This window comes from Sphaeramia orbicularis, chromosome 5 (assembly GCF_902148855.1).
Source record: "Sphaeramia orbicularis chromosome 5, fSphaOr1.1, whole genome shotgun sequence".
In the NCBI taxonomy this organism is placed as follows: domain Eukaryota; kingdom Metazoa; phylum Chordata; class Actinopteri; order Kurtiformes; family Apogonidae; genus Sphaeramia; species Sphaeramia orbicularis.
In genome coordinates, this window is record NC_043961.1 from 1,476,722 (window position 1) to 1,491,644 (window position 14,923).

The 14,923-nt window shown below is 39.9% G+C and overlaps 1 protein-coding gene across 1 annotated transcript; it reads right to left on the reverse strand.

Moving 5' to 3' along the window:
* Positions 1–532: 532 nt before the first annotated feature.
* On the reverse strand, positions 533–14,462 carry zbtb40 (zinc finger and BTB domain containing 40). Its single transcript, XM_030134222.1, has 12 exons — positions 14,361–14,462; positions 12,916–13,079; positions 10,979–11,388; positions 9,904–10,100; positions 9,396–9,582; positions 7,996–8,406; positions 6,850–7,056; positions 6,597–6,761; positions 5,133–5,347; positions 4,077–4,233; positions 1,917–2,140; positions 533–1,109 (listed from the first exon to the last, which is right to left on the reverse strand). Exons 2-12 carry the CDS (start codon positions 13,065–13,067, stop codon positions 894–896), a joined length of 2,541 nt encoding a protein of 846 aa, XP_029990082.1. The 5' UTR covers positions 13,068–13,079; positions 14,361–14,462; the 3' UTR covers positions 533–893.
* Between the last annotated feature and the right edge of the window lie 461 nt (positions 14,463–14,923).

A 14,923-nucleotide genomic window follows, 5' to 3' on the forward strand; every position in this document is an offset into this window, starting at 1 on the left:
AATTAAAGCCATTTTGACATGTTGGGTTTATTCGCCCTCTGCTGGTTTTACACTGAACGCAGCTCTAACTCGTTCTCACATCACGGCTGGAAAAAAATCTGCCAGTACAACAACACATGTTTTATCGTTCACCTGAGCTGCATGTTTTATTACTGTCACTGAAGCTGACGATTTATTTTATGGCAATTTTTCTTGTGAACAAATAGTGGATGAAGAAAAAAATACAAATATTTCTATAGAGTTTACATGTGTCTCTACTTTACTCAAGTATTTACAGCCTAAATTTACCACAAATTTGTATTTTGATTATTTCATATTTTACATAAATGTGCGTCATACAATATCAAGACCAACCAAAAGTTGACAAGGATGGAGGAAAAGATGTAACAAGAAGAAACAACTTGACAAAAGAAATAAAAATGAAATAAATTTGTAACAAAATGAAATATGAAAACAAAGTGCTGTTAAAGACGCAACAGGAAAATGACATAAAAGATGGAATGTAAAAAAAAAAAAGGCGCAAAATCATACCTGAAGTTTCTAGTTTTCTGTTTATTTTCTGTGTAATTCATGTGACTAAAGCAATATAAACCCTCCAGACATTTTTTAATGATGCTAAAAACAGATTCAGATGGATTTTTGAATTCTTGGAGGACGGCCCCTTATACTGTCACTTTGTGAGACTGTGTGTAAATTCTTCAGTTGGAGTTTAGTTCATAATTATCCATCCATTAAAGAAACGGGAAACATCCGACAGAGTGCTAGGGAGGGGGCGGAGCTTAAACTCAGCCGGGGGAGGGGTCAGTCAGTAGTTAAACTAACACAGTGATGTTCAAGTTGGTAAAAACACTCCATTTCTGTCATGATCAGAGTGTAAAACCTGGATTGTAGGGTCACGGTTCGGCGTCTGGCGCTTTGTCCTCACAGATGAAGGTGACCGAGTTGTTGAGCAGGTCATACATGTTGACCTCAACGACCCCGGCTGAGACTCCGCCCTCTCGCCGAGCGGCCAGAGCCACATACACCTGTTGAGCAGCGGCCATCTGGGAAGAGTCCTCACTGAGCTCTGCGCCCTCTGACTCCGCCCCTTCCTCTGCTGTCGACACCACCTGATTGGACAGAAGGACATGGTGTCAGAGGACGTTTTTAATCCTCATCCTGGTGGATAAAGTCACACAGAACTCATGAAACCAAACTTGAACTGATCAATACAAACAAAAATGATTTACAGTCGATATCAGTGATTATGAAAAAAAATGTCATGGTTGGTTTCTGGTTCTGGATGAAAGTTGAAGCTGAAAGTTATTTATTCTTAATGATACAACATGAAAACAGCACAAAGAATGTCGTAGAAGAAGAAGAACACACCTCGGGTTTCAGATTTACTGTTTACTTAGTTTGATCGTATTTAACAAGATGAAAAAATGTAGTTCTATCTAAAACACATTAATCACATCTGGATTGACTAATTCCAGATCCACTGTGGTGGAGAACAGAGGAAACATTACAAAACTACTGTCACTGTCCAAATACTTACGGACCTGAGTTTATTTTCACATTCTATCTGAATTTTGGGGGAAGATGAGCAAAGATCTGATCAATCATTTGTGTTAAATGTTTGCTCCTCTATAATGACAATGGTGACAAAACACACCTCGAATGAGTGAAAGTTGTATTTGAATTATTTCAACTGTAAATATTTACATAAACATAATATTTTCCGATGTTAAATGTCAAAATGCATTAAATATGTTTATGGAAATGCAGCTAATATGAAGAAAATAAACCACAGATTAAAAACGCTGCATAAATGAAATGACGTCAAACAGTATTTTCATCTGATGTTTGGGGCAGACTAACTCTGTCCCAGTGAATCCACAGCTGGTGGCTTCATGGTTTGTTTGTGGTGTTCTTACGCTGTGGGAGGTGGACGCTGCCTCCTCCTGCTCCTGCTCCTGCTGGGCCTCCTGGACCTCCATGTGACAGGACAGGATGTGGTCCTGCAGCTCCACCTCGGGGGGCAGCGCCTCTGAGCAGAGGGGGCAGCTGACGTGTTGGGTGCTGATGTGCTCATGCAGCTCCTCGTTTCCTCCGACCACGACCGGACACGACGGACACTGGACTGTCGAGGAGGCGGAGCCTGGACCCAACAAACCCAGTCAGATAGTGACGGACAAGAGCACGGACAGATAAAAACCACAGATGGACAAAACCACGTCAGGTTCACACTTCAACAGAAGGTCTAAGTCGTAAACGTTTGGTCCAGTCAGTTTTCAGAACCAGAAATGAACCAAAGCATCAGTTTTACTCATTAACGGATGTTTAACTTTTAATGATACCTTTTATGTTTTCAGATGTACTATGCACTTTATGATATGAACAGAATATAAACCCAGTAGGGCTCTGAGGTCAGCGGACTCAGGTCACATAATCCAGTCCAGAGGTCAAACTAAACCTGGTGAAGCAGCTTTAACTGTTCTGCTGCGCACAACTGGAACAAGCTACCAACTGACCTGAAATCAGCCCCAGATGTGAACATTTTTAAATCCAGGTTAAAAACCTTCCTCTTTTCTGTGCTTATGAGGAAACTCCGTTCAATCTTGTCTTTTAAATGCACTTTTTTTATTTTAATGTACAGTTGACATTCTTGCATTATTCTATTTTAATTTTAATATAATTAATTTTTCTTTTATTCTGTGAATGCATTTTAAAATCACATTTTATCTCAGATGATTCTAATGTCTTTTTTACTTTAATGTAATTTCGATGTCTTGCTTTTTTTTTTCCTTCTGTGATTTTTTTTTTTTTTTTTTTATGCCTTTGTAAAGCACTTTGCGTTACCCTGTGTATGAATAGTGCCGTACAAATAAACTTGGCTCACCTTTATATGCTTGTATTGTTTATTGGGTATTTATGGCAGAAGGTCAAAGGTGAAACTCCATTTTTATGGAAATGTAATGAACAATAACGTCATCCATCCACCAAACCAAACCACACCCACACATACATACACCAACGTAAGATTTAACAGCTGGAGTTGGTACCGATACTAACAAATGGATTATATGAGCCTCTAAACTGAAAACCCAGATTTAAGCCCAGTTCATACAGGACTAGATGAACTGAAAATTTGTTATAATGTCAGAGATCGTCTGTGATCTTAATCCAATGCAAATCCCAAATTTCCCTATTTCATCAAAAACAGAGCTCTTGTGTGAACATTAGTCCAGAGTGAATCATCATCTCTGTCATTTGGTGGAATTTGCATTTTTTGTTTCCTCCAAACATTTATTCATCCTGTTTCCTGGAAAATAAAACTGTTACAAGTGTTTGATGTAACAGCAGTGAGTGAGACCGACTCCCTATAAAAATAGATAATTTGGGCTTTTTATTTTTTTTTTACACTGTTTTCCTTGTTGTTTTTTGTTTTCACTGTGTGCAGTGTTGTTGAGATTTTCCTTTTTTTTTTTTTTTTTTTTTTTTACTGTTTTGACCATGTAACTGCTATATGGAGTTCAACCAGGTGTCAAAAAGCAGCTGGACTGATTTAGAAAAAAAGGCCAAAACAAAAACTGCTGGGCCCAAATTCAAATCCTTGTTGTTGTTTAGTGTGTTCCAGTTCACAGTTCATGTTCAACATCCTAAATCTCTTTTCTATGTACATTCTGAGTGCTTTATTTCATAAAACCTGTCCAACTTCAAAACAACAAGTGTTTGGTGTAAATTCAGGAGCCTTATGTTGTGATATAACAGATATTCACCTTAAGACCAAACTCACATCATTCAGAAGAGCAAGATCTCAACAGATGAAATGGATGACATCATAACAGATCATTTAGTTCAACAGTTCTCTGTGAGTTTTGAACCCTGACATTGGAACTACAGAATAAGGTTAGTGAATGTGAATAAAATCAAACTTTTCTAATCTCATCTGAATACATGTAGAGGTGTGGCTGTGGCCTCTGAACGACAACAGCATCTCAGAAGTATTTTTTTCCTGCAGTCTGACGTCTATTTCCAGATCTCCTGACCCACTCCTTTGAGTTTGATGTCACATGACTCCGTTCATTCCTCACCTTGGTGGTCTGCAGCCTGGTGTTTGGCCAAACTGGACGCGCTGGGGAAGAACTTAAAGCAGACGTCGCACTGGACCAGGGCCTTGAGCTGCCGGGTGTGGTTGGCAAACACATCGGGGTGTTGGGTCCGGTTGTGGTACCAGAGACCTGACAGCTGCTGTAGACAGAACATGACGACATTTACAGTCCACTTCAACCAGCAGAAGAAAAACCACCAGAGTCTGAACATACTCACCCTCCACCTACAGCTTGTCCTGTTGAACCACACGAATCAGTATAAAACCTGTCGTCATTACATGTTATAAAAAAGCCTCTGATCAGTGATTGGTAAACACAGCTGTCAATCATATATTTAACTCCTATATGTCTGAAAATGCATCTGATGAGTTTAAGATTATCTTCTGTCTGTCATTTTGGGCAGGATTGTAAAAATACTATAACGCTATTATTATTTTTATGTAATTTCAATGTTATTTTTTAATTATTAATTTATTTAACAGCAAATAATGTGTACGGATTGTCCACTTTCTCTGTCCAAACAGACAAATGCACAGTGTCACTTTTCATGTCAACACTAATCAAACACATGTCTTTAGGTTTCATGTTTTTCCATCAGACAGACGCCTTCCTCATAGTTGCTGAACCTGAGCTTTTTTAATGAAATGGAAAACAGAATGACCAGCATCATGTCACAGTTTTGACGTTGAAACCAATTACATGACAGTAAAAATCTGATAACTGTTAGTAATCAGATAATTGTAATAACTGGATCTAATGTGTTTACATGCACTTCAGGAATAGGATAATTGAAAAACTCTGGTTTAGATTTCAGTCCATTATTGGTTTTCTTTTGCAGTATGTCAAAAGAAATCCAAAGAAGAAAATAAAAAAACCCAAAAAACTTTAATTTACAGTGGTAAGTGTTGCCTTGTTTCCATTTTTATCTCAGTGAATAGATTAGTTTATTTTCTATTTTTCACGATTTGGTCAGTTTTCCTTCTTGACGCCAACACTAACCCTAACCCCAGGTGGAAGACCCTGATTAGGATGTCTTACCTGGTAGGACTTGTTGCACAGTTCGCAGCTGAAGGGTTTGCCTCCAGTGTGCGTTGCTTTGTGTTTGTCCAGCAGGGCGGCGCTGGAGAACACTCTGTCACAGGTGGGACACTTGTGGAACTCCTTAGGGTGAAACTCCTCGATGTGCTTCCGATGCTCCTCCAATGATGAGAAGCTCAGACAACACTTCTGACAGTCATGAGGCTGGGTTACGTCTGAGGAGATCAGAGGAGAAATCAAACTCATGTTATGGCGCTGCAGAAGTTTCAGGTTTAAAGAAACCCTGGTCTGATCTGAAGTCCACATAGAGCTGGGCCTCAAACCAACCAGACCATAAAGAACTATGTGACAATAAAAAACATAAGGCCACAATCATTTTTTGTATCATTCAGCAAAAAAAAAATCCATAACAACCTCTCAGTGTATCATAACTCTAGTTTTCAGTGTCACTGATTAATTTTGGATTTGGTTTAAGTTAAGACTCTGAGCTCCGAAGGTATTTTCTTGATCATTACATACAGGGTGGGGAAGCAAAATTTACAATGAACATTTAGTTGTTTTTTCTCAGCAGGCACTGCGTCAATTGTTTTGAACCCAAACATATACTGATGTCATAATCATACCTAACACTATTATCCATACCTTTTCAGAAACTTTTGCCCATCTGAGTAATCAGGAAAGCAAACGTCAAAGAGTGTGTGATTTGCTGAATGCACTCGTCACACCAAAGGAGATTTCAAAAATAGTTGGAGTGTCCATAAAGACTGTTTATAATGGAAAGAAGAGAATGACTATGAGCAAAACTATTACCAGAAAGTCTGGAAGATACTATTAAAGAAGAATGGGAGAAGTTGTCACCCAATCTCAGCTGACAATCTCAGCTTTATGCAAACCTTTTTTTGTCCTAGAACACTGCAGAAAGAGATAATTCAGCCCAAATGCTGAAAGTTTGAAGTCAAACTTGGGAAAATGTTCAAATCTCTTGTGAAAACACATCTTCACTCATGTGGACAAAGTGTTTTTGGTGTAGAAATGGGTTTAACAAAACTGGTGGTGTATATGAATAAAATAATAGGTAAAAGTAGAAAACATGTCTAAAATGAAATTTTGCAATAGCATTTTTTGAGCATAAATGTTGTTGTTCTATTTTCAACAAATGTTTCTAATGTGAGAGGTGATAAACTAATATAAAAGAACAAAAGGAAAGAATCTGGGTTCTATTGAACAGATGAAAACACTAAAATATTTAAGTACCTTATCTGAGACAAAATAGTTTAATAATATTTTATTGCTTAATGTAGTGGGAGAACATCTGGACATTATTTCTGCCAGAGTGGACAGATGATGGTGGATTTAACCTGAACCAGGTTCATCGAGGATCATCAGAGTCTAATATAAAATGTCAGGGCTTCATAGTGATGATAGATGTTGAGTTCATGAAACAGTCGGGGCTGTTTGTCTTACTGTGGTAGGTGTGCAGGTGGACGGTCAGCCCGCTGGCCTGGCTGTAGCCCTTCCCACATTCCCGGCAAACGTACGGCCGATCACCAGTGTGCGTTCTGACGTGGCGGGTCAGCTCTATGGACTGGGCGAACACGGCTTTACAGTACTGACACACGTACATCTTCCCTGAAAACACACCAGACACAGCAGGTCAGTGAAGGAGACATTAAAAACCTGATAACATGCTGATCATGTGTCCACGGTGATGCGTTACCCTCTGAGTGTTTCTTCTTGGTGTGATATGCGAGCGCTGCCGCCACGCTGAAGCCCATGTCGCAGTGTTTACAGTGGTATGGTTTCTCTCCCGTGTGCAGTCGCATGTGGTTCTTCAGAGACGAGTTGGCGCCAAACTTTGCGCCACATTCTTCACAAGCAAACGGCTTCTCCTCAAAGTGCTCGGTGCGCATGTGGTACATCATCCCTGAAACACGACCGCCACTTTAAATTCGATTCATTTTACACAAAACCAGCATAAAAACATGCAACAAGATCCACTGTGAAATTTACCCAAGGTGGGATCAGCAAAGTCTGATCTTATCTTATCATACACAACTTCAACAACTGGTGCCAGGCACAACAAACCCCGCCCTGTGTGCTGATGTCAGCATATCAGTTACCTCTATGTGCCAAGTTTGAAGTAAATTGAATTGATGTTTTTATAGACATATGAAAAAATCACCCATTTTAAGTAAATGGGAGAAAAAAAAATTGTAAAAGATTCCTAAAAAATTTTAACTCTGACCTATTTTTCCCAAAATGTCATAACAACTGTTCTGCGTCACTGGCAATGCATAAACCAAATTTGGTATGAATTCACCCAATAGTTATGCTGCTACAGACATTTGAAATTTTGCCCATTATAAGTAAATGGGGAAAAAAAAGATTTTAAAAATTCATAAAAAATTTTAACTTTGACCTACTGTTCCCAAAATGTAATGAGGTCTATTCAGGATCACTGGAAATCTGTAAACCAAATATGGTATGAATTCAACCAATAGTTTTGCTGCTAGAGTGTTAACCATCAAACAAACAAACTGAACCAAAAACAATACCCCTTCCCTCCCCTTCGGGGGGCGGGGTAATAAGTAAACAAAATGAGCCTAGAATTGTAATCTGTTGCTTATCTTGTAGAAAAGTGTTTTAGTTGATAGAGTGAACACAAAACAAATAAAACACATATCATGACTGATATTTCCTGTTTTGCTGTGGCACAAGCAGGAATGAACTGATCACAAACTCACTTTAAACGGTAGAGATCTCTCTCTCTCTCTCTCTCTCTCTCTCTCTCTCTCTCTGATTTCACACCATATAAATCCCATTTGATTGGTTGATGTGACCTGTTTGGAGTGGTGAGCCTCACCTGATGGGTGGGCGAACGTCCGTCCACAGAGGTCACAGGACACCTTCTTCTTGGCTCTGCCCATGTCTGTGCGGTGAGTCTGGGTCAGGTGCCGCTGCAGAGCCTTCTGATTGGCCAGTTTCTCCGGACACTGAGGACACTGCTGCTCACACTCCTTAGACTGGGGGCAGCGCTTCACGTGGGCCAACATCCGACACTTGTAGTCGAAGCCCTTCTTACACCAGCGGCAGGAGTACGGTTTGGAGGACAGCGACTTCTCAGCAGTTCCATCTTTGTCGTCCTCTTCAGTGTCCTCCTTACAGTTATCCCCTTCCTCCTCCTCCTCCTCCTCCTGCTCCTCCTCCTCCTGCTGCTGCTGCTGTTGCTCCTGCTTTTCTTCACTGTCTGGGCTGTTCTGCTCTTTAGTGTCGCCTGTGAAGGATGAGTTTACAACCATCAATATGTGACAGTTTGAGTTTGACACTTTAATTTATTTATTTTATATTATTTTGTTATATTGATTTTCAAGAGGTGCCAGCCAGGTCTCTCTCCTGACATTTAAGATGTTAGGACAGTCGTTTTAATTCAGTCTTTTGTATATGCCTGAGTCCTTGTTTTTGGTCATTTAGTTTTTGTCTGTTGTACCTGAAACTGCACAAAGGATGCAAGTCTAAATTAAACAAACACCCTACACATTAAATGACAGAAAAAGAAATCACACAGTTAAACCAACTAAAATGCAAAATCATGTACTGAACAATGAATGCACAAAAACACACAAATTCAAACACACAGCCCCCCCCCCAAAAGTCCAAACTCAAAAAAAAAAAAATCCACCAACCAAGCAAAATCAAACTCAAAATTTCCACTTTAGGTTTTGTATCAGTCTTTTAGAAGAAAAAGGAAAAAACTGTTTAGTTCTTTTTCACAAAAAATTCCGCTCCGGGTTTTTCACAGTTTCGCAAAATAAAAAAACAAAAAACGATTCAGTTCATCCACAAAATATATTTAAAAAAAAAAAACAAGTGCACAGTTCCATTCTAGGGCTTTAGAGAAAAAAAAAAACAAAATTTACTCACGCCCTGTCTTCACTGCTCTGTCAGTTAGTCAGTCTGTCGGTCAGTCAGTCCAGTCCAGTCCAGTCCAGGTTTTGGCTGCTGGTGGTCTGGCATGACAGGATGACTGGCTTCTGCGACTGTGGAATGCGGATGTGGGGTATTTAAAAACTGCCACTAATTGTGAACGAATCAGGTGATTGAATGACGTGGCGATGATTTCCGGGGTGTACGCGGAGGACACCATGCTACGGGGGTGTGTGTGTATGTTTGGTGAAACTTAACCAAGCTGTCACAAATAGACCATCTGATCTAAACAGTACCAATGACCGACCTACAGCGCCTCGGCTCGTCGTTCTTCTCTACCTTTGTTCTGGTTCTCCTCCGACTCCTCCTGTGACTTCCTGTCCGGCGTTGTGGGGGCGGGGGAGGGAGGATGGCGTTGGACGGTTCGGAGCAGTGTGACGAGGCGCTCTTCGCTGAGCAGACCCTCCTTCACCTGTCTCATCAGCGCCGCTCCAGGATCCGCCTCCTCGCAGCACTGACGCACAGCCTGGACCAGTACCACAGGATTCTATCAGGTCAAGTATCCCATCATGGCCTTCTCTCCATACTCATAGTTTAACAGCTATCGTACCATTTTAGTGATAGGATGTTAATTATGAATATTTATGTGCATGATGCCAAATGTGTTTTTGTGTGTAATCCATTAAAGCACAACTATGTTTTATACTTTACGACATTAATGCAATGCATTATGATTCAGATTACACATTTATTATTGAAAATTAAAGTTACAGTTCAGTCCCTGTTTGGTCTAACAAATGTCATTATCTGAAAGTTTCAGACTCAAGACCAGGACTTCTTTTTCTACCTGTCGTTCCTGTTCATCCAGGCTGCTCTGTGCTGCCTGGCTCAACAGCTCCAGGACAGATGGCGTGTTGGTCAGAAGCTCCATGAGCTCAGAGGATTGTTCCAGAAGCCCAGGGGCAGAGCTGCTGATCTCCACGACTGACGCTGAGGTTTTCATTTCTTCATTGACCATCTCAGAGGATGTTGTTTCTTTTAACTCTGTACAAACATGAGAATATGACACTAAAAGAAACACGTCTTATTTCTACTAGTATTAACCATCCAGTGTCCCGCCCACAGGTCCTTCCTAACCAATAAACGTGCATAATCTGCACAGTATCATAGTAATGTCAAAATGTTTTTCATACAGTTTGTTTCTAATTTTTTTCCAACATTTTTGTTTGTAATTCATCAACTTGAGCCATAAACAAAATACCAAATACTCAAAACTGCCATATTTTTAAACCCTTTAAATGCCTTGTTTTTAGTGTAAACAAACCATATTTTTGATGCAAAGAACGCAATTTTTTTCAATATGCTACATAGAAAATGGATTACTAATACTTATTACAATTTTCTCAGCCTGGCATATGTCAGTGATTTACAGCAACATTGGTTAATATGCTTTTTTTTTGCAGCGTCAAATGTTAAATGCAAAAATGTGTTAATGCACATTTTTTACTCACTTCGGAGAAGGGTACTAGTGCAGTAATTTTCCACTTACTATAATGCGTTGATTTTAGTGGCTGGGTCAGAATTTTTAAATTATGCAAAAATGAACAGCTTTTGAATTCTGGCCTAAAAAAATATGACCTTTTATAACATGAAGTACAAAGTGTGCATAAAATGCTCACCCAGATACCGGAAGGTTAAATTCAACTGTACTACAAATGACAACAAGGCCTCATGAGGCAAAACCTAAAAACATCAACAGTCAAACATCTATACAGAGGCTCCTGAATGTGTCAAAATAATGTAATGTTGTGACAAATTTAATCAGGTGTGAAGGATCTGGATTCATAAAAATAATTGAATCAAGGGAGGTGTCAGAGTAGTTTTCCAAACCTCCAGGACAGTGGAACCCAGCTGAGACTGACCTGAGTTCTCACGAACTTCCAGACAGGCTTTCTTGGACGCAGGACCTTCTGAATCCTCACACTCCTCCTTCACTGCCCCCTCAGTCTTGTTTGAGGTCGGACCGTCTGCTTTGGGTGTTTCTGACCCTTCAGGGTTCACACTCTGGGGTTTACCAGGTGTCGTGGTCATGCCCTGCTTTGAAATCTCCAGGACTGAGGGCTGCGAGTACACAAGGCTGCTCAGGATGTTCTTGAAGCCGATGGCAACGTCGAACATCTGCAGGCTGTCGGCAGCGGCCACGATGCGGCTCACGTTGTGTTTGCCCAGAGGCAGTTTGCCTGTGTAGACCATGTCCAGCAGACAGCCGAACTCCTGAGAGGAAACCACGGCTGTGTCAATGGAAATTGTGTCGGAAGCATCCAGGAGAGACCTGCGAAGAAGACACAGTTCAAGCCAGTGTGTCCACACTCAAAAACAGAAAACATGGAAAAAAATCAGGGGCAGCATCTTGAAGATCCACAGTGAGGAGGAGTTTGATCGGGGGGGAAAACAATGTTGACTTTTCTTTAACAGAATTTGATGTGTTATTTTTTCCCCAATTATGTTTTAGTTCAGTTTAACAACTCATACATATAGTGAATATGGGTGCTCTCAGCATCTACATTTTGCACTTATACCTTGTCCCAGCTGAAGTCTGCAGATCCATTCAAAATGTTGAACATAGTAGGAGCAGTTTTAGGCTCAAGCAACACAGTTACAGTCCAGGAAGTAGGGGATGTTATACAGTCAATATACTGAACGGTGGTGTGTTGGTCAGTGTCAGCAGCGCCAGATTCATTTTAGAGGTGGGGGGGTCATGGGGGTTGTTAAATTGAATGACTGTCAGGCACACATATTTTGTCACACTGTAGCCTAATGTTGGTGCATAGTTTTAATCACAATCATCAGATCAAGTGGAAAAGTAGCCTTTGCTACAAAAGTCTGTCTTAAAAACGGAAATAAGTTTTTATGTAACCTACTCAAGAATATGAAGTTGTTCTTTTTCCACACAGAGCTGTGGATAGGTATTTCTCTGCTGTTGTTTATCAGTGGTAAAGTGTGTAATTAGTGAAATAAATAGCTTCTCTCTGTATGACGAATGAAAACTTTTAAACCCTGTGGGTATGACAGAACATAACGTGCCCGCACTTGACAACCCTTGGCCTTCAGTCTACGCCAGGGTTTCTCAACCTTTTTTGAACCAAGCCCCACTAACGGCATCATCAGCCTACGAGTGGCCCCCCTGTACTCGACTGTGGGACGGGGGGTGGGGGGTGGATGTACTTCTACGAGTAACGCGATGGACCTGTATGTGGAGGACGTGTCGATAAAGCTGTGAGAAAGTGAGCTCCACTCACCTTATCACTGACTACATGCTGCACCCCCCCCCCCCATATAACTGCTGAACATACTGACTCTCTTTATGTATTCAAACCAGCACAGAGTTATGACAAAGTCCAGAGCTCCAGTTCCTAAACGTAGTGTCAGACACAGAGCAGGTTTGTTTTTACCAGGTCATAAACTGACAGAGTAAGATACACAACCATAAAGTGATGTGTTAATTCATTTCCCAGATTAAAATAGAGGAAGAGGAACGCTCTTTTTCTGGCTTCACTGGTTTGACTAGATCTCAGTATCAGAGCAAGATAAGAGACTGTTTTGACAGTGAAAAAGTACAATTCTTTTCTCAGGGGGAAAACAAGTGACACAAGTCCTGACCTGACTGTTCAGGTCATGCTGCAGAAGATAAGATCTGAAGCTAATTCAGGACTGTGTATGAAAGTGGCCCAGGTCAGAGCTGAAATATTGAAACTGAACCCACAGATCTGATTCCCACTTGAGCAGATGGATCCGATTAGCGTCAGTTTGTGGATGTAGTACTAACGTCATGCTGCTGTGAGGTGGTCTTTCTCTGTACCTGAACAACATGCTGGATGCAGCCAGGACCAGTTTATGGGCGCGATGAGGACTGTCTCCCACCAGGACGGTGCAGTCGCAGAAGTGGCCGGTCTTCCTCAGGGCGTAGAGCTGCTGCATCAGCTGACTGCTGTAATTCGGCAGCTCCATCATCTTAGAAGGAGTCTATGCAAACAAAACATATTAAAAACTGATCAAATCACAATAAAATATACCTACATACATCAGTATCTACATTAGTGAAATGTGCTGCTATTTAACGTTTGTCATGTTCCAAACAAACAATAATATTATTTACACAGATTGATAAAAATCAACACAATTTTAAACAATGTAATTTTTCTTCTTGAAGGACAACTCAGGTTGTGTTCATTTTCTTTGTTTTAATTTAATATTGTGAAACTCAGAAGTAAATAATAAAATCAAAGATGACGTGCATTTGTGTCTTTTACATTGTTTTTGTCTGTTTGTCATTTCCATAATATCGCATCTTTTACACCCATTTCATCCAATTTTTTATGTGGTTTTTGTCTTGCTGACTCTTCTCATCTTTTAGACGTTTTTCTTCAAGTTAATTACTTTTCCCAGGTTGTGTTTCAAGTCTTTATACATAGTTTTCATTTTATGGAGTCTCATCAAATCATTTATATACTTTTTTTCCTTATTTTTTTCTATCATAAACAACTGAAATCCACTAATTTTGATACAACAAATTGACCAAAAGCAATAAAAAGAAGAAAGAAAAAAAACAAATAGACAAAATAGAATATAATGAACTAATCACACGTCAAAAGACAAAACTTGACAAAATGAACAAAATGAGCAATAAAATACACAAAGATGAAAATATAACAATCTAATATGACTCTTTCTAGATCAGTATAGCTCTAACTTCCATTTCACTTTAAAATAACTTAGAAACAAAGACAAATTCATTTTTTTTCTCTCTGGGGTTTCATCAACTATCACGTAAGACCAGGGTTTAGTCTTTAAATTAAACATAAACGACTATTATCATGATAATTATCAATGTTAACTGCAATGAATAGATTTCTTGTGATAACATAATCGTCCAGCTCTGCCAACATGTTAACACTTAGATGTAATTAGACAAGTGATTAAAATGTACATGCAACAACAGCAGAGAAGTCAACGATTAGCATTAGATGTATTGAGTTGGATTCTTTACAGTTTTCTGGGGTTGCTGTAAGTTAATAAATCACAGGTTTAATCCGCAGGCTGATGATATTCACAAGGTCTGGACTCAGTGTTTACTAAATACAGGACCAGCTGACCCAGCTTTAGCCGTGTCGGTGCTAGCTGTAGCTACAACAACAACATCATCTAATGAGAATAGTGTGAGGTTCTGCGGCTCCGTGGGCCAGAGGAGCCGTCACACCGTGGACAGACCCACGGACCACACATCCTCCATTCACAAGTCTTTACCTTGAATAATTCAAACGATCCGGCTCTTTATTTAAACTTCTATCCGGGACAATTCTGCTGTGCGCAATAAAGCTTTATCTGTTTTGAAAATGGCGACCGCGGTGCGTCGATTAAATGGGACAACTTCCGGTTGGGGAAAGTTTCATTCCGGCTTCGAGTTTTGGCTTTTTAGTAAAAAAAAAACAAAAAATAGAAATGAGTTTAGCTTTTGGATGTTTTATTCGTAGGTTACACAACCAGACTTTACGTTTTTACTCGACAGAGACAGAAAAGAGTTTAATGCGTCTCCTCAGTGGTTCCAATAGAATCGTGTGCAGTCAGTGGAAACATTTAGGTTCCTTCTAACCAAAGGTTCCGGTATCCCGCTCTATAGATTTTAGTTCAAGTTTCCATACTAGTTACCAGTACAGTGACCAGGTTTAACCAGTCACAGGGGTTTTAGCTGCATGTTAAAACACTGTCCTACAGTCAGATCCGATTATTTTATTAATTTTTGTCTACTTTGTTGCTCATTTAATCATTTTTTGTCTTTTGGTGCTAGTTAATTTTGGTCATTATGGACT

Coding starts and splice junctions, on each gene's coding strand:
- zbtb40 (XM_030134222.1), bottom strand. CDS start 13,067: ATGATGGAGCTGCCGAATTACAGCAGTCAGCTGATGCAGCAGCTCTAC. Junction 8,407..9,395: donor GGAGGAGAACCAGAACAAAG/GTAGAGAAGAAC, acceptor CATCCTTCACAG/GCGACACTAAAGAGCAGAAC. Junction 7,057..7,995: donor GACGTTCGCCCACCCATCAG/GTGAGGCTCACC, acceptor GTCGTGTTTCAG/GGATGATGTACCACATGCGC.